Source organism: Micromys minutus (genome assembly GCF_963924665.1).
Source record: "Micromys minutus genome assembly, chromosome: 1".
Classification (NCBI taxonomy): domain Eukaryota; kingdom Metazoa; phylum Chordata; class Mammalia; order Rodentia; family Muridae; genus Micromys; species Micromys minutus.
The window spans coordinates 195,933,113-195,953,863 of NC_137969.1; the positions used below are offsets into that span (position 1 = coordinate 195,933,113).

Sequence of the window (20,751 nt, forward strand, 5' to 3'; positions counted from 1 at the left end):
ATGCTCTGGCAGAGGACCAGGGTTCAATGCCAGCATTTACACTGCCTGTAATTCCTACTCCAAGGGATCTGATACTCTCACCCACCTCACAGGGCCCAGGCATACACATGGTGAATAGACATACATGAGAGGCAAAACATTCATACAATAAAATTCATACAATAAAATAAAATAGATATAAAATGTTAAAAAAGTAATGCTTCCCTACACTTTTAGGTACACAGATGTAACACCTTCCCATCTTTAAGAAAATATCTTTGAACTTCATTGTCATAAAATGAAGACCACAGACTATAAGTAAAAATAATTTGACTAGACTAACACCAATTTTGAAAAGAATATTTATTTCTTAGTATTGAAAAATACACAAAAGGCCAACATTTGCTGAGTTGCTGGTTTTCCTTGATACAGTTGATATTGTAAGAAAGGAAGAAATGCGTCTGGTGTGTATAGCAGTTTGCATTCTAAGGCATTTAGGCTTAGAGCAGCAGCTCCACATATTGAGGTGCACTTACTAGAGGTGAAATACACTGAGGCACACCAGACAGGCAGAGGATTTGACACCATACAGTAGAACTGTTTCCATGCAAGTCAACCTTAGGACTTATATGCCCTCTCCTCATCTTTCCTTCTCCCCGCCACCCACTGTGCATTTTGAGTTGTTCACAGAACACCGGCAGATTATCTACTCCTCAAGAGTTTGCTTACAATACCACTATCAATAGGGGCACACCAAACACAGTGGTGCCATGGATAGGTGCTGGCTTTCACCAAAATGAGGCTCTGGTAGGAAAAACACTGATTTGCAAAGACACAGTGGAGACAGGTTTAATGCATTAAATATAACATAAATCATTCACAATAACAAGTTTAGTGTTTCTGGGAACTTTTGTTAATACAACACAGTTGGTCACACAAAATACAAATGCTTCTGTTGATTTGTCTTGGCAACTCAGATACATCAACAGTGCTAACAGCTTAACAGCTTTGTTCTCATCTGACAGAAAATAACGGCAGTTCTGCAAGGCAAATGTTAAACCTGACCGTATGTATTTATTAATTCCACAGTGTTTTGACAGATTAGAGGGGATGGAATCAGAGGATGCTGACACGCTCACTGAGGGCTTTCATCTCTCTCTCTTCAGCCTCAGGAGTGTCGCTGTGGCTAGCACTCAGATTGATCAGGTGTGCAGGGTACTGCAGCCCCTGCTCGCCGGCATACTGTTCCCACCTCGAGTCATCACTTTCGTGGGTAATATAGCGTTCTCCGATTCTGCATTCCAGCTCTCGTAAATCTAACCAGGTCTGATAGTCCTGAAGAAGAAATGCCAAAACATCATCCTAGAGCTCACTGCCACTCAATGCACTTTTCCTGTGCTGGTAGTTCTAGTGTGTGCTGACCTTTCCCTTCCATTCTCTCAGTGCTGCCCCACTCACCATGCATTCCCAGGCAGCATCAACTCCAAGGCCATCCTATTTGCTTAGCCTTAGACCATGCATGCCGCTTGTAGGATGCCATGGCTCCCAGTATAGATAATTAACGCTTGCAGTCAAGAAATCAGGTATGTTTGACACTGCTTTGGAGTTTAATGGCTATAAGTAATCCTTCATTAATTCAGAGTATCATTAACACTCAACGTGAAAATAGCAAATATTTAGGAGAGAATGCAGCACACACTCATACACTTTACATTTGCCATGTATTTAGATCCACATAGAATGTCCTGAGACTTGAAATATAGCTTCTAAATGAGACCCGTAAACAGGCAGATGAATATCTACTGAGACAGTTATCAGAATTAAACATACAGATGCTTTCTAAACCTGGTCTTTTGAGTTCTGCTATGACCATTGGTTTGTATGTGTATGCCCCTCACTGTGTGTGTGTGTGTGTGTGTGTGTGTGTGTGTGTGTGTGTGTGTATGTGTGTGTCAGGGAGAACTCTGTGCACATATTCTGTCTACGTGCGTACCTTCATCAAATCTTCCTGATAGAAAAGAGGGACATTTAGAAACACTACACTGTTATTAAATCCCAAGAAATCACATGCATTTTGGAAACAATAATGTTAGGGTAATTATGCCTGTATAAACATGACAAAAGATTTTTACAGCTAATATAAAAATCTTATATAAATAATTGGAATCACACCCATGAAAGACAAAACCACAGATGCCTCTTACCTGTAGCCAAGGGTGACTCAAAGTTTTATCCACACTGTAGCGTTTTCTCATTTTCACTTGTAGCAAGTTATTGATAAGATCAATGGCTGAAAATTAATCATTATTAAAAATAGTAACCAATTATGCAATGGTATGTAATTTACAAAGAGTCTTGATAATATCTGCTATTATAGAGACATAAGAGCAATACAGTCGCATTAGTAAAACTTGAAAGTAATTACTTGAGAATTTTAAATCAAGTTGAAAATGGGGGGGCAAATATCTGAATTTATTACACAATGTGAATTTTAATTTGTGTACACGGTAATAAGTTTTTTATCTTAACATATAATTTTAACATATCTTAAAAAAATATAAGGCTAGCATTGAAGAAAGAAAACTGCTAATTTTGTTATAAAATACAGTCAAGAGAAACGTGTTTAGTACCAAAAGAGCCCGAGAAGACACTGGTATGAAAGGTCCACTCTGAGGTTGGTCAGTTACCGTTTCACACTTTCTGGTCACTTTGTACAATGTAGATTTGAAGTACAGTGGTGAGAACATTAAACATGACATTTGAAAATGAAAAAAAATACAGTCAATATTTGAATACATATAAAGAGAATTTCTGGTTTCAATTAGACAGACATGGTAGGTCCAGAGGCCAAGGCTGAAGGACTGTTACAACTTCAAGGAATGCTTGAAATAAATGTGAGTTCCTATTTTAAAACAAAATAACATAAAATAATTAATTGAAGATGTAGATATGTGGATATCATATATTCTGGAAAAAATATAGTAAAACATGAATTACCATTCAAGATACACCTGTGACTTGGAAACAAACAGTTCTGTAGGAAATGACTTTATTTTTGAAAATTTTCTCTTTCTTTCTAAAAGGGCAATAAAATAGATTTATATTAGCAATCATTGATTTTCTGATTTTCTGATACAAGATAAGCACTGCCCTCTGAGAAGTTAGAATCACTGTCCAGTCGATCTCCTCCTCTGCCTACTTGGGATTCATGGGCAGAGAATTCAAGAGGAAAATATCCTTTTTCTCCATATCTTCTGTAAAAAGCACCCGGCTGATGCCATGTGATGATGTTAACATTAAACTGTTGAGGAGTTCTATTTTCAGCTTCCACACTACATTTCATTCTTAAATTAAATCTTTCATTTTGGACTCATTCTCATAACTTATCTATTTCCTTTATTGCCCCCTCCCCAAAGTGAAGTATCCAAAGAACAGAAGCTCTTGCAGTACAGTATGTGACTTCTGTCGGCTATAGTCTACCCTAGACCTGAAGTCTTAAAGATACATTTTTTTTTACACTAAAAGCTTTCATATTTGAAAGACAGAGAATTGAGTCTCCAGGTTTCCCTAAACACCAAATTTTAATAGGTGATTTCTGAAGAAGTCGTGTCTGATCCACATCAACTTGTATGATCTTGAAAATCCAGACTGAAAGAACTACCCACAGCAACAAACTTTCAATGGTTGGTCCAAACCTCTTTAACTCCTCCATTATTAAGCAAAGGAAATTAATTTCCATAATTTTTTGGCATCTAGGAGTTTTCCTTTGGTTCAAATATTTATATATTTTCCCACACCAAAGGGCTACATAATCAACACTAACTTTTTGATTAGAGAAAGGAAATGCAACAATACTCATTTAAAGGCCACCTCTGCCTATTAACCCTGCCTTGGTGAGGATACCTGAGGAAGTAGGGTGCTTAGGACAATTTCAGAGTTCAAGCATGTGTTTTCTCGAAGCTTTTGAAAGTATAGTTCTCTCTGTGCACAGTGCGTTGAGCATGAGCCGTAAAACATCCATCCGTATGATTTACTCTGCACCTTCCATTCTGGCTGCTGTGAAGTCACAGTTCAAAAATGGAGGCCAAGGGGTGAAGGGAGCGCTCATGTGCTACGAGGAGAACACAGCAGCATTACCCTTCTCCAAGCACTGCAGGGCATAAATGCACGTTACTAATCCACTCGTTCTGCATTGAATTCTGTAATTAGAAAGGTGGGAGTACAGTAACTCAACAAAAGGTCTGGTTTGTGCCCAAATGGGCCCCAGCGGTGAACCGCACAGCCTAATGGATAGAGAAGTCTTGGCAGAGGAAGGAGTACAAGTGTCTACAGAGAAATGGAAAATGAAAAGATGGGAAAATTGTTCTGAATGAAGCCATATGATCCTAGGCCTGCTGGCCACAGTGCTCTTGTGACCTGAATAAGCACAGCAAAGCAATGAGGTACTTCTATGAGAAATCACTTTAGGCTGCAAGTAGAGATGTGGTGGAATACATGTGTAGATCAATGTGTCTTTGTGGCTCTTAAGAAATAGAATGGAAAACAAAAATTCATAAATAAAAAATCTCCAGTCAACATTATAGCCTTTTATTATGCACAAAAATAAGTTTTCATTTCTGAATTTGAAAACATCAATTGCTTGTCGCTGCCTAGGGAAACTCTCAAAACAATCCTGTTAATCAAATTTCATACAATGAAGCCTCAACTGCACGACCCAAAATGGCTTCCAGTAAATCAATTGTGCGTGTGTGCATGTGTATATGCATGTGTGCAGGCATGGGAAGCACCATATCAATTTTTTACACAGTTCTGGGGATAAACTTAGGCCATATGCTTGTAAGAGAAAGCTGGCAGTTCTGCTACAATCGCATAGGTATTAGCCCATGTTGCTCAGACTACAAAGTAGCAACTCTTAACATTCTACTCTACAGTTTTAGCAAAGATCCTCTTTCCTAGGTTACCTAGACTGCTCCTACATTATTGGACATAGCAACTTTTTAGTCCTTCTCAGCCTCACATTACACGTGGTTCAATGCTCTATTAGATCCCAGTCTTCTGTACAGCCCCCTGCTAATAGTCACTAAACCTTTCTAATATCCTTCTAAAAACTGGGGCAAATTTTTGCTTATTATTACCGGCGAGTTTGATCTACACATGGGCATTCTTTATATGCCATAGGAGTAAAAGATCTGTTGCATCCATTTCTGACTTAGTATAACAATAGCCCCGTGAAATATGTTTCAATCTCTAATTCTAAGGAAAAGGGGAAAGCTACAATTACTCAGCCCGTAAGTTCAGAGGCAAAGGTACTGAGGCTGCAACTCAGGGGACTTAGCTTCCCAGGCTGTGCTACTTTACAATATGGCAAACAGAAGACATATTATACTGTATCTATATTGTGGCTTACTAATAATGTCAGCATTTAACAATTTTATAATTGTGTTGTAATCATGGACTTGAGAAGGTATTAAGCCAGAAATACTGGCAAAAAGTGTGTACTAGGTGCACGTTTAGAAGTGCCCAGACATTGAGATAATCAAGGCATATCAAAATTAGCTGGTGTGTGTGTGTGTGTGTGTGTGTGTGTGTGTGTGTGTCTGTGTGTGTGTGTGTGTGTGTGTGTGCATGTGCGTGTTTCATTTGCAAATCCAGAGAGCTCTTGGGCAGATGCAGCATGCGCAGGACCCACTAGGAGCCAACACACTTTAACTAATTTCCCCATCACTGATACAATGGACATTACATTTTTCATTATGTTTCTATCACACCTTTATATATTGAATTCTGGGCTTCTTGTGTTTCATTGTAACTGCAGCCCATAGATCAGCTCTCAAAGAGTATTCTGAATGTAATATGATTTCCTTCTGTAGTTTCTTTTTCTCCATCTGAATAAGCTCATTTTCTATGTGTTAATCCCATTACTATAACTCTTTTCAGGAAAAGCACAGAACTTTAAACAGAACTTCCTGGTTCCATCTCCTCCCAGGGCTTCTAACTCCCAGAGCTACTTATTATTTCTGGAGCAGATTTTTTTTCTCTACGATGTTCCAATATAGCTCATACTTCATATCTCCAACAGGCTATTATAGGAGGTTTCTCATCCACAGAATACATTACTGTGATTGAGACATATCTGTCCTTGATGCTACTCTAGCTGTTACTCTGGCAATCCTATGTAAAAAGAAAAGTAGCTATTATGACATAATATATCCCTGGCAAAGTAATTCTGACAAATACTGTCTTTTAGTCATTTCCTCTAAGAACCAAGACTGGTTTTCTAAGAGCTTAAAAAAATACTTTTAATCCTTCATTATGGGAGTCTATCAGAAATAAAGTCTAAATTCTCAGTGAATGATTTCTGCATCAGGTCTCCTTTCATGAGAAGCAGGCAGCTGTCCTCTGTTTTACACACAGTATCTTTCTTCATTTTTATCACGGGTCACTCAAAAGCATACTAGCCACAAGCACACACTGATTAACTCCCTAAGGGATTCAAAATGCATCTGTCTCTTGTCTGCTTCTGAGAGTTCATAAGGACACTTCCATGTACGCCCCCCCCCCCCGTTTCCAGCTCCCAGCAGGCATTGCTGTATATAAGTCACAAAAGGATAAGGACCAAAAGTAGAAAAGGGAGGAGCAATAATAAAACAAACTCTACTGCCAACGATCCCCAAAGGGAGGGAAAAGGCCAAGGTGTCTTAGCTCTAGCTGTCAACCGGAAAAGAAAAAGCAAAATGAGAATACCTAACAGAATGATATGGAAGAAAACATCAGTCTTTTCAGATATGAGTTACTTCAATGGTTGTTTCAAGCACTACCCATTTACTTGCAAATTTCACAGTTCTTGAAAGCTGAATAATATCCTATTTTTATAAGTATATTAAGTTTTCATTCATTCATCAGTTGATTGGAATCAAGGCTGTTTCCAACTTCTGGCTATAATGAGTAGAGCAGCTATGAACACAGATGAGCAAGTATTTCTATAAAAAAATGTTAGCTTCACGTTTTAAATATGTGTGTTTCAAGCTGAACAACCAATTAAGTAGATAATAAGGGACCAGAGGTGAAAAGGCTTCCTTCAAGGAGAGGGAGATAGAATAGAACAATGAAGGGATAAAGGAAAGGCTAGGAAAATTAAGTGGAAGGGAAATAAAAATGCAGGATATATAGGAGAGAATATGGGAAAGGGCAACTGATACTAGAGGCATGTTGAAAACCCATATGAAACCCCACTACCCTAGAAGCGTCCTAAATATATACATGTGTGAAATGAATCTAAATGGAGTCACCCTATCATAGGAAAGACAATGCTATAAAGATATTTTATATCACCAAGTAAAACTTCTTTGTTGAGTTGTTAGCCCGAGGCTCCCCCAAAACATCACTGACGATTGACAGGGCTATTGGTTGCTCTCCACAACATGATGGGAAATCCTGCTTGCTGAAGACACAAGTTAGTTATGTCATCAAACATCAAGAAATTAAGCTGGAGCCCAACTAGAAACTTTACTCCTACTGAGCAGCATTTGTGGTGGTGGAAGGTACTCCTCATGCTACTGGAGGGGAAAACTAATCAATCCGATTCAGTAACAAACTCTGAAAACTACAGCAGTAATCTCTGCAAGATATGTTGCTGTAATATGGCACAAATGTCATAGTACTTACCAATAATTTTTAATTGAATTTAAGGCCTGTACATGAGATGAAACCTGTGCCTGAAACTATTGATGTGGCTGTGAGCCTGAGACTCAATAGGACATAAGCTAGGTGAATTCTACTTCTTCTTTTCTGTGATAAGATCATAGTAATAAAACGATTACAAATGACTTATTCTGATGCTCATGGATCAGTGCATCAATTGATCGTCATAAGAGAAGGCTTTTGTTTTGAAGTGCACCATAACTAGCATGGGACCCACAACTACACAGTGTGTGAAGAGTGAAAGACTTTGGACTACTTTGCCCTAGTTGGGGTATTCTGATTAACATCCTTCTGCTCAAAACTCAAAGATCTACATAAGATAGAGATGGAGAGATTGTAAGAATTATAGATGTTGGATTACTCCAAGGGAAAAGCATCTTCCCTAAACAATGAACACACAGTGACTGTGGCAGCATGTTTAGGACCTGCACGTGTTTAAACCACACAAACTTCCAGCCCAAACCAAGGAGCTATTTGTAATTGAAACCTGCTGGGAAAGAGAAGACCAGTTTTCTCCAATGGAGTGTTACTAGTCACATCAACAACACTCCCCGGCAGAATCTGTGTCCAGAATAGTTGGTAAACATAAAATGGATTTGATGTTTTGCTTTTGGCGGGAGCGGTACTGTTTTATTTTCTTTTGTTTTTGTCTTATTTGTTTTGATTTTCAGGTTTTTGGTTATTTTGTTGTTGTGTTGTTACTGTTGAACAATGTGAGAAGGAACATAAAGTTGGGTGGGTAAGGGAGTGGGGAGGATTCAGTAGTTGAGAGGGCAATTAATAGTATAATAAAAATACAACATGAAAAAATTATGAAAAGAGGCAGAATGCTGACCTAGAAGAAAGGGCATAAAGCATGGCTTTGGAGTGTGAGGGCGTGCAGAGGGCAAACAGGAAAAAGATACAGAAGTAGGCCAGGCTGTGAACTTCTCTAAGATGCAAAGTGAATGAGACAGAGAACATGTTGAGGAGGTGGGCAGAGTGGGGCATGAGATAGAAAAGGGGTGTGATGTTGCTAGGCAAGAAAAGAAAGAGCCATGTAGGGTTGCTTAAGGATCTGGAGTTCCAATGTAACGTAGATATCTACAAGAAAAGGACATGTGGGTACTATACGTCTTTCCACAAAACCAGAAAAACACTTTATTTCAAACGTCTGGTTTTTGTGGGATAGGAAATACTGTAACGTAGTATTGGCCTCTAAGTTGTACAGGATAAGCTGATGCTATTCTGAATGGCTAGATTTCATCTAGGGTCAAAGCAAAGCAGGATGTGAGCCCTCTTCACACTTTCTTCCCCTTTTCTTTTTCTCCTGGCAGACAATAGGAACAAACTGGTCAATACCTACATGTATTTGCAATAAATATGAGAGTGATGTTTGCATTGTCAGGATTACATTGCAACTATCTCATCCTATGTGTTCTTGGAGTCAATCCTGATACCTTTCCGGCAATTCCCATCTCTTATTATCCATAGGCTCAGTCCCATTAACAGTGGACTGTCATGTAGCCTCTCAAGCAGCCATATCAGAACAATGTTGGGAGTTCTTTTTTATTTCAGTTTCTTTCCTCATGAGAACATTGTTAACAATGCGAATTTTAATATTTACATTTCTCATTCATGATCAAAGATTTGATTCTTTCAAAAATGTCTGTAGCCCTACATCCAAGTTTTCGTCAATGTTGGGAAAAGGGAGACATAGAGTTTTTAAATCTATGTTTTAGCTTTTTCTTTTTTTTCCTTTTTGTTATGTTATTGGCTTGCAACTTTTTGTCCAGTTATTTTCTCATTACTCTATTAAACAGAAGATTAAAGTATCAGTCATATTTTACCACACACTCATTTTTAAACAGAACGGGTCCTTTGCAAGGTGTCTGTGAAGTGTAAAGATGGTTAAAGCTCCATGGAGCTCGTGCCTAGGTGCAAGGAATTTTAGGATATATGCAGATGCTGACACCGAGGGCTTTACGTTTAATAGACAACTAAGTGCTCCACGAGTAAAGGTATTTTGATTCTATTTTCCTCTGGCATCAATGCCCTGAATTAACCTTGAAACTACAAACCATACTCCAGACATTATGTATTTCATACAAAACATCACGCATTTGGGTAGTAACTCCTAAATATACAAGATATGTCCCTGCTACGGAAAAACTGAGAGCTTGTAAAATTTGAGGGAATTCTGGAAAGATGATGTCACTGACACTTGGAGGGCCCAGAGTTAACATCTCCCATCAAATCCTGTCCCCATGTTTGATCGAGACCTTTTACCAGTTCCACATGTGGCCGGTTTGTCCTACTCTTTCTATTAGATTTTAGCTCCGTTGAGGTCAGACAATTTTTCAGTAAACTTGATGAGTCTCTAAAACAAAAGATGAACTGGAACTTTGAGGTATTAGAAAACCATTAAATAGCTGTTTGGTAGTTTCAATGAACTAGCCAGGAATTTAAATAGTCTTTTTCACAGCTCTAAGTTTTAATGCATATATTTTATGCATGTTTTAGTTATAATACTTTTGGATGATGGGGCACTGCAGCTGTGTAAAATATAATGAATCGTGGGCTCAAAAATGACTATTGTCAGAAAACCAGAAGCATATTTCCAATACAGAGTATTGAATTGACAGCAGAGAAAGGACTTATGACACCCCAATATTCTTCGTTTTCATCCAGACATATCACTTTTCTCTTTGATGCTTTCAATCCTCACATTTCTCCATTCCACCCAATTCAGGCTAATATTTTCAGAAGGATGCAATTTTGATAGAGCCAGCCACCCTCTGGGATTTTTCTTCAAGGCGGTGGTCCACACCCTTTCAAGTCTACCTCTGACTGCTGAAGTGCGGTGCTTACTACTTCTCTCCCTTTGCTTGGCTTCACACCGATGGGAACCTGTGTGTTTATTTTAAAAATCGTTTTGCAACCCTTCACATTCCAGCTCTCAACCCAGCATGCCGTTGCCGAGCAACACTAACTGGGATGCTCCTCTCAGGGGCTGCCAGCAGCTAACAAGGCCACTGGAAATCATCATCTCACTCGTTCCTGAGTCAATTACCGGAATCCAATGAAGTGTAAGACCTTTAGAGACTCAAGTTGATGGCTTTGCTGCTCTCAGTTCTCTCCTCTGTAGAAAGTATTCTGACAATGGTTACTCTCTGCTGCACATTTAATCGCGTTTTCTTCTGAAGATCGCCAACACAGGATCTTGAAAACCATGCATTGTTTCAACACAAGCGTATAGAGGTTATCACACCCATGCTGGCCTGACTCGAGATTTAAGGTAGCAACACAATACAGTCCTGTCATGGAGTGTTCTCTAGTTTCACTCCATGCTAAAATCCTTTTAAGAAATTCATGTTTCTAAAAATGAACGTTCAACCTGAAGAAAGGTAAAAGTCTTTAGGCGAGCAGTCTCCTAAAGATTCTGGGAGTTTTAGAAGTCCTTGAGCATTTCTATTATGCACAGGGCTTAAACGTGGCTAATAAAATTTCTTGTATACATGTATTGAAATATATATATATATATATTCAATAGTAGTTTGAGGATTTAAACAGAGGATTCTGTTACGAGTTTAGGTGGAGGGTGATCAGGTGTATCTGTCCATGGATCCTTGCCAGTTCTGGGACTGCTCGCTTTTAGGGCAGATTTTGTGTTGCAAAAGGTTGAAGGTACAAGAACACTGAAATTAGTTAATAGCCAGGTTACCATGGTGCCATGTACTGTTGAATAAATGGATCTAAATATGTAGAAAACATTAAGAATCTATTCTGATTTTAATGTATACTATCAAACCTTTAAAAAAATCAAATGACAAAAATGTGTTCATTTATGCAAAACAGTTTTAAATTCTGTACATTTCTCTCTGTTTTTTAAAATAAGATTGTTCAATTAAAAAAAAAGAATCTATTCTGAACCATATCTTGCTCAGTATTTTAGAATCAATATGTAAGGGAGCTCGCAGGCTTATTACCTGTTCAGAAAATGCTGATAATAATTAACGAGCTGGATTACACAAATACTTCCCCAAATGGCTACAGTCTAGAGCAATAAGTGATGACTGTAAGAAAACATTTCCCAGCCAAATGAAACTAGATCCACTATCTGGATACCTCAATACTCTGAACTTTTAACTTTTAATTGAATAATTGTGAAATATGGGTTAGAGAAGGGGAGGGAGGGTAGGAGAAAAGGCTGTGTGAGTTAGGGACTGGGAGAATGAGGCCAGTGATTGGAATGTAAAATGAATAAATAAATAAATTGGAAAAACATGTATAAGCACAAGGTAAAGCCTTAGACCTCACAGTTACTGATTATGATTCTACACCACCACCACCACCACCACCACCACCACCACCACCACCACCACCACCATCATCATCATCATCATCATCATCATCATCATCATCATCATATTGGATAGTCTTACTATGTAGCACAAGTTGGCTTTCATCATTGGTTGTCTGGCTTATAAGAGATTACAGCAATGTGCCAGTGTTATACTTATTATAACGTATTATACTTAATAAGAGTCACTGAACCCAAAGTTAGATCTGATCTGAGGTTCTGTTTAAAAGTAACATAAGCAAAGAAGACTGTGCTTATATCAGAATCACCAGGAGAAGAGAGAGAGTGCCACTCATGAAGGCTGAGGCTCCATTTGGAAAAGAGGTGGTGATAAGAATTCTTCCTCCAGTGTCCTTCTGGTTATTAAATTTGGTTTAAACCAAGAGAACTTGGGCTCTTCTAATCCTTCATACTTTCTATGACTGGAAGAAACTAAAAATATCCTGAATAATTGCTCAGTGTATTGGTATACTCTGGGGTAAGATAAGTGTTAGGTAAGATGCTTTATATTTTTGATAAATTACTATGTTTGTTTTTGAGTATTCTCCTTTGCCTTTGTAGATAGAGGCAAACATCAAATATTTACCCACATTGTCCCTTTACTCAGACATCTACAATGGGTGTAGAAGCTGTATTTCAGCTCAACTATGATAGAGCTTCAGTAGCACAATTTTCAATTTTATTCAAATATTACACAAATATTTTATTATTATGGAAACAAACAGCCAACTTTGGAGAATTACAATATCAACTATCCTGATAAAATTTCTGACCATTTTATCAAATGGCCATTTATTTGGGAAAATCATACTAACCATACCGAACTTGCATTCCTGATAATTAGTCCTTTCCCACATTACCTCTCAGAAACTATATATGTACACAGAAACATATAAACTCGCTCTACTGGTGGACAGTTTTTCAAATCACCACAGGCTCACAACCATCAATTTTCCTTATAATAAATACAATAAAAGGCTCTTCTAAAAATTAAATCTAGTTCCAGAATTTTAAACTGAGGTCATTTAAAATGTTACCTCCCAGAGGTTCTGACCTACATATTCAATTCACTTTATCAACTGTGGTTAAATGCCTGGCACCCAGACAGCATTTTGAAGCACTTCTCTGACTAGTCCCAGCACCTCTCTTGCGTCCTGTTCTTTCTGACAGTGGTGTTAATATGTTTACAAATCAATCTATTCATTAAAGCTCAGCAGGCTTGTGGTATCTGCCTGCTTCATGAACTGTTACACACAGCTTAATTAGTAAGATGGCAATTGTCTTTCTTTTGTTCCTTATACCATCACATGTCTGGGTCTTATCTAACCAAAACTTAAATTTTCGAGCTTACTCATCTTTTTTGAACAGAAAGTTGTGAAGGAAGGGCCTAGGCTGGTTCCATTTCATGGCAAAGCACTATTTATGAACTGTTTAGCATTCTGGATCACTGTTGCATTCTGAAGGCGTACCATGTGCTAATGGCACTCACCTTTTATTTAGCTTTTATTTGTATTTGTACTGGCTGTAGTTTCCAGTTTGGGGGCAGGGGACACACTTGCAGCCAATTTTCTTTGAACTTATTAAGTTGAATTGAAAAAAAAACTATTTTTAAAATAAAAGATAAATCTAGCAGTTATTGGATACTTTGAGGTATCATATAATCTACAATATACAGTAGGGGACTGAGCTCGACTGGGATGATAAATTAGAGGGAAAAGAGGCATGAATATACAGTTGATGCTGGTAGGGCTCACCAGTGTGAGGAAACTGTTGTCACCAAATCATACCAATTTGATAATTACCTAATGTTGCACTGAGGATAAGATTTGAAATCAGTGCAAGGGCATTTCCATTTTCTTCCTCATATTTATATATGTGATATGTCAAGCCTTCCTCTGATCAGAATTTTTAATAATAGTAACTAGTCATGTGACTCCAGGTCTGAGCAGCAACAACACTGCAGGTAGCCCAGGAATAGGTGCTCTTTCAGACTTCACCTGTGAACACAGAAAATGATCTTCTGTCTGCAGGGGTCAGGGTCTCCTTGTGAGACAATTTCCCAGGCTGCCTCTGTGTTGATTACTGCCTTTTGCCTCCCTAATGGCATATGAGGGAGTATCACAACTCAGAAGGAAAGAAAAGGTAATCTCTTTCCTGCCCATTACTAACCTTTCTCAAATGTAATGCACATCTCTAATTGAAGACATCAATTCGATGAGGGCAATGTACTCTCACTTGAACAATTGCTTTCAAATCCTCACTGCAAGGATGTCCTTATTCATGTAATGTAATGAGGCAGCTTACACTGAAGCAGACTACAGCTCTCTTCATCAGCTTTGCAGCCCTTAGTGTCTGGTTATCTATATCACTTTGTCCTTCTAAGAATAACTCTGGCAAAAGCAAAAGCTATTAAAAGTCAAGTCATACATGTAAAGGACCCACATAACCTTTGCTATGATTTGGAGGGAACAACGGGATATGGGTAAAAGAATTAATTCCATTGACATTCCATCAGAAATTCTCTTTCATGTCCACATGGCAGACACAGAGTCAAGGTGGCATCCTCATTTACCCAGTCACCGAGACATTGTCATGACAGGTCTTACAGAGAAGAAAACAGAACCCCAGACCATGGTGGTAAGTGACAGATATACTCAAATGCTATATGTAGTTCATTTAAAACTTTGAACAAGTTTTATATCATTTATGGCAGAATTATACTTATTTTTCAAAAACAAAACTAAAAAAAGAATAAAAAAAAAACCCAGTCTTTAATTCATTTTTAAACCCTTATTTTTGGTCCATGAAATTTTGCTTACTTTTGGTTTTGATTGCTTTAAAAGTTCTCTCTCTCTCTCTCTCTCTCTCTCTCTCTCTCTCTCTCTCACACACACACACACACACACACACACACATACACACACACACACACACACACACACACACACACACACCAACAAAAAGATTCAGGTCCATAAGGAAACTTAAAATAAAACCCCATCTTCTCACTACTTAGAAAACACCTATTTTCTTTACTTTTCTACTGATTTCCTATAAAATTCTAAATGAAAGCATGGCTACATGTTTTTAAAGATTTATTTAATCTTTTATGTGCATTAGTATTTTTCTGGCACATCTATATGAGCACCTTCTTTGGGCCTGATGCCCAGAGGCCAAAAGAGTCCATTAGGATCCCTGGAAGGTAAGTTGCAGACCTTAGTGAGATGCCACATGAATGTTGGGAATAAAATGCAGTCTCAAGGTAAGGTTAGCCAAGGTTAGCCAGTGCTTTTAAGTTCTCAGCTATCCATCCTTACATACCCCCAAATTCTGACTGTACTTATCTTCCCCTAACCCTGTGTTTTTAAGTTTGTTCAATGATAAGTTCAGAAAAGCAGATGTCTTCCGAAACTTCTATGCCTATGTTTTTTATTTTGCAGAGGAATTTTAATCGAGCAACGTAGTTACTCTGGCTGTCAATCACATCCGAAGACATTCTAAGTCTGTGTGATTCAGCAGAATGACATACCTGTAATCCTTCTGGCTGGAATACACACATGCTGTTAGTATGCACCGTTAATCCAAAATAATGGAGGTAAGATTAGCTTGTAGAAGAAAGCAGCATATTTGAAAGTAACAAACTAGAGAGGTGCAAAGTGATGCATGAGAGAAAGGTTAGGAGAAGAAAGGACAAAGTGGATGCCTCCGTCCTTCTTAGGAGGGAGAACAAAACACCCATGGGAGGAAATAAAGGGACAAATAGAGGAACAGAGATTGGAGAAAAGATCATCCAGAGACTGCCTCACCTGGGGATCCATCCCAAATGCAGCCATTAAACCCACACACTATTGCTGATGCCAAGAAGTGCTTACTGGCAGGAACCTGATATGGATGCCTCCTCAGGGGCTCTGCTAGAGCAATACTGATACAGAGGAGGATGCTTGCAGCTAACCATCGTACTGAACACAGGGACCCCAATGAAGGAGCTAGAGAAAGGACTGAAGGAGCTGAAAGGATCTGCAACCCCATGGGAAGAACAAGATTATCAACTAACCAAACCCACCACAGCTACCAGGGACTAAAACACCAACCAAAGAGTTTTCATGAAGAGACCCATGGCCCCAGTTGCAAATGCAGCAGAGGATAGCATTCTCTGGTATCAACGGGAGGAGAGGCCTTTGGTTCAGTAAGGGCATGTTCTCCCAATGTAGAGAAATGCCAGGGAGCTGAGGAGGGAAAGGGTGGCTGGGAGAGTGAGCACCTTCATGGAGACAATGGGATTGGGGGAAGGGGATAACATCTGAAATGTAAATACAGAGAATATTCAATAAAAAAGTGGAAAAGAACTAGAATATGCCCAACTCTCAAGAGAACAAACAGGAAAGAGAGGCTGCAAAAGAGCAGCAGGGAGAGAGGCAGAAGGGGAGGGCAGTTTAGTTGAGTTCATTTGTGAGTTCTGATTTGCTTGAGCACTTTCTGCAGTGCAGGTCAGTGGAGGCTGTTGAAACCAAAAAATAAGATGGTGCAAGGAACTTAGAACAAACTGCCAGAGTTAGTTTGATGCCAAGCACAGCAATTCAGTCAGAAGACAAGAGAAGCCAGTTTGAATCAGACATTTTGGAGAGGAGTTTTGAACCAGAACAGCTGAGTTGAACCAGCTCACCAGGGCTCAGAAAGAAGTAAAAATGGCGAGCTTATTTAGCAGTAAGCTTCTGAGATGACAATTATAACTGGTGGATAATGGTTATTTTTGCATACTTTTATAGTCTGCACATTTATAAGGTCAAGTGAATGTAATTTTCTACCACAGATATTTCGCGAACAATTTATAAATGTAATTTGCTCCATTAAAGGTGATGAATCAGCTCGTCTGGTTGCAGGTGCCAATAATTGCAGAACTCAGGAGGTTGACACAGAAGGATTGCTGAGAGTTTATGACAAGGATACACAATGAAAGAACTACATATCACAACCTTATCTCAAGAAATGAAACCACAAGAAAAGACTCATCATTTCAACTTTCAGGACATTGTCTTTCTCCCTATTAATTTACTTATTAAATTACTTGAACTGGACACCTTTGTCATTTAGTACAAGCCAGGCACAAATTATGGGAGAGGTAAATTCTAGTATACACAAGTATAATAACTATTGACATTATATAAAACATTTATTTTGAATTCTCTTTTTAAGGTATTTACTGTCTGTGTGAATGTATATGTTCATGTGTGCCTGTGTGTGTGCGCGTGTGTATGTATGTATGTATGTATGTATGTATGTATGTATGTATGAGAGTATGTGCAGATGCCACAAAGTATATATGAAAGTCTGAGGAGAAGTCTTTGCTCTCTGGGTCCTGGAGATTGAATTTTGTTTGTTAGGTTTGGTGTAAAGTATCCTTACCTCTGAGCAATCTCGGTGACCCTATTATAAGTTCTTTATCTTTTGTTAAACTGTATATTAAATGACACACACACACATGTACACTGCTACACATATGTGCTGAGGAAGCATCTTATAGATCTCAAGTTGGGTCTCATCTACCACCTGTAGCCTGTTCTCAGGGACACAAAAGTTCCACTATTCACATTCTTTTGCATGATTATAATGAAGACATCCTTAGTTTAAAGGTTACCTATAGGCATCAACGAATAGCAATATGTGAATAATTTATATACATTTGCTGCTATTTGAAAAACTCTAGGTAATAACCCATTGTACAAGCACCCTACTGCCCACAACCCCTCCTCTTTATACTGATGCTCCTGCCAAGGATAATTTAAGCATTATGTGATTGTAGTTCTTTTTCTTCATATTCCTTGAACTGCTTAAAATCATTTCATGTGGGTCAGCTTCACTTCCCTCACATCTATTTGGGTTGCCCTAGATTTTATGTTTCTTTCCTTTGGAAAAATTATCCCAGTGTTTTTTTCTTTTTGATTCATACTCTCTGCAAGTATATATGTATGTGTATATATATATAATTTATAATATCATATATATAATTTATAATATCATGTATATATAAAAATATTTTGTGGCATGGTAAATACCTGAGATAAATTACGTAGCTTTAAAACATCCTAGGAATAACAGAGGGGATCTGTAACTTTTGTTCAGTATTTTTCAGAGGATCACCACCTGCCAGGTGTTTCAACAGGTGTTAAGTCTCAGCAGCAACCTTGTTTTCAAATAGAACCATGAAACACTTACTTATTTTTTCTTTAAATTCTTTTTCTGAGATAATAAGAACCAATTCCCTATTATTTTTCTTTTGCAAAATATAATGGGCTTTGTTATCTCATCTGCATATGACCTTAGAGAGTACTTCACTAATTTTCTTGGTCTCCTTTGGTAGAGATGAAGTTTTGGACACTTGATTTATTCTTTCATTCTGGCCAGAAGATAGTGAGCAGAGACAAGGAGCTTCATCCACATTTTAATTTAGCTCCTCTCACTATCCGCATGGCAAATTTGAAAGTCTACAGACCACTTACAGCTAGACCAAAAAAGGCTTGGCAAAACTAGTAGTTTTTTGTGTCTTACTAACTTTCCAGCTGTTACTATTTGCCAGTTTTCCTACTTTTCATTTTTCTTTCAAATTTAGCCACCACAGCACCACTTCTTGAGTTATAAGCTGAGTCTCATTTGCAAGATTTGGATTATCTTAATAATATTAGGAATCATTCTGATGATACACCAGATGTGAGAAACAGAGAATTCTGTGTCTGCTCTGTTGTAAACTTTTAATAATGTAATGAAAGGAGTGGCAATGCAACTGTCTGTAGCTTTGCATGGACATTTAGAAGTTATTTAATTTACAGTGAATTCCCTTTCCATACGATGAAGTAAACTTAGCAAGCGAGCATTAAAAAATATTTCATGGGCCCTGGTCATTCTAAGAGAGGACATAAGGTAATAGAGTGGATAAGCTTAGCCCTTATCATAATCTGGACTGAGATGAAGATGGAGGTGATAGTGAGCCATGTATAACTGCCATTGTAGTGATGGATACACGAGTAATGATAAGAATAACTTAGGAGAAGTGATTAAATAAAACATAGCACCACAAATAGCATTAGAATAGTCTAATGTAATAAACTCTCTGTTGGAAGACTTTCTCCTTTGTGCAGTGCTTTAATATCATGACTCATTCTGTGGAGCTTCCCTTGCACATTATACATAAATTTGGTTACATTCAGATAAGCCACATAGCACTTTATGTATCTTTGCATATGGTGGTCATGTGTGCAATTATGTTCATATATGTGACTACACACATGTGAGCATCCATTTGGAGGTCTAAGGTTGAGGTCAAGAATCTTCTATAGTTTATCTCAACCTTATTCATTGATTTAAGGTCTCTAAATTGGGCCATGAATTCACTGATATGGCTATCTAGCTGGCTAGTTTCTTTGGAAGATGTTATTTCTGCCTTCAGAGTGCTAGAAATACTGACAGGCCACCAAGCAGAACTGCAGATCTCTCACTTGCATGACAATCTTTACCCACTGAGCCATCACTCCAGCCTCAGTATCATTTAACTTCAGTGTTTTTATTTCACTTTAGCTATGACTAAATCAATACATTTAGTGGTGCTGTCACAAGTATAGTGAAATATATGTATAAAACTAATATACACATTAGATGCATGGACTTGTGATAGATGGGTAGATAGATAGATAGGATAGATGAGATAGTTTGGAAATAGGCTTGAATATACACTATGATAAAATTATATAAACTACTATAGTTCTGTCAATCACTGAATTTCTAGTACAACCTCATCTATATCCTCACAATATCCCAGGCAGTTAGAAAACTAAGAATCTGAGATAAGTAACTTGAGTGAAATCACCACAATTATACACATAGAATTGTCTGTTGATTCAGTTCTTCATTAAACATGATACAATTTCCCCATACATTTAGAAATTAAAATATTGTGTTGTTTCTCTGGTAAAATAGTGAAAACAGTAAAAGTAAATATAGTAGGATAGATGATCTGTTAAAGAAAAACCAGGAGGCTGGAGGTGTTGTGGATAGGAACATCTAGCCAAGGGGAACACTTGGGATTTGAAACTGCCAATATTCATACAGGTTACATAGCTATATTCTTGTGTCTCTATACCTGTAAATTAGAGTCAATAGGAATATTTACTTCAAAGGTAGGAGCTCATGTATGAATTCCTGCACACTAAGTGTGTTCAGTGTGTGGCTCTGTACTGACTGGTTTTGTGTCAACTTGAGTTAACACAGGGAAAGGAGCCCCAGTTGAGGAAATGCCTCCATGAGATCCAGCTGTAAGGCATTTTCTCAACAAGTGATCAACGGGAGAGCCCAGCCCACTGTGGGTGATGCCATCCCTAGACTGGTAGACCTGGGGTCTATAAGAAAGCAGGCTGAGCAAGCCAGGGGAAGCAAGCCAGTAAGTAACATCCCTTCATGGATCAACTCTGCATCAACTCCTGCTTCCTGACCTCTTGAGTTTTAGTCCTCACTTCCTTTGGTGATAAACAGCAATGTGGGGAGTATAAGCTGAATAAACTTTTTTCCTGCCCAACTTACTTCTTGGTCATGATGTTTTGTGCAGAAATAGAAACTCTCAGACAAATTGACACCAGAAATAGGGTATTTCTGTGACAATGTGACCATATTTTGGGGAGGACTATGGAAAGACTTTGGAACTCTGAGCTAGAAGAGTCACTGGGCTATTAAGAGCTCTGTAG

General features: G+C 38.2%; 1 protein-coding gene across 2 annotated transcripts in view; it reads right to left on the minus strand.

Moving 5' to 3' along the window:
* Positions 1–379: 379 nt before the first annotated feature.
* PRKD1 (protein kinase D1) overlaps positions 380–20,751 on the minus strand; it is a 275,027-nt gene continuing 254,655 nt past the window's right edge. For both annotated transcript variants that reach the window (XM_080918823.1, XM_080918822.1), the window contains 2 exons: positions 2,184–2,269; positions 380–1,314 (listed from right to left, as the gene is read on the minus strand). In XM_080918823.1, coding sequence (XP_080774949.1) covers positions 1,096–1,314; positions 2,184–2,269 — 305 coding nt within the window. In that variant the 3' untranslated portion in view covers positions 380–1,095. The remainder of the gene's footprint in view (positions 1,315–2,183; positions 2,270–20,751) is intronic.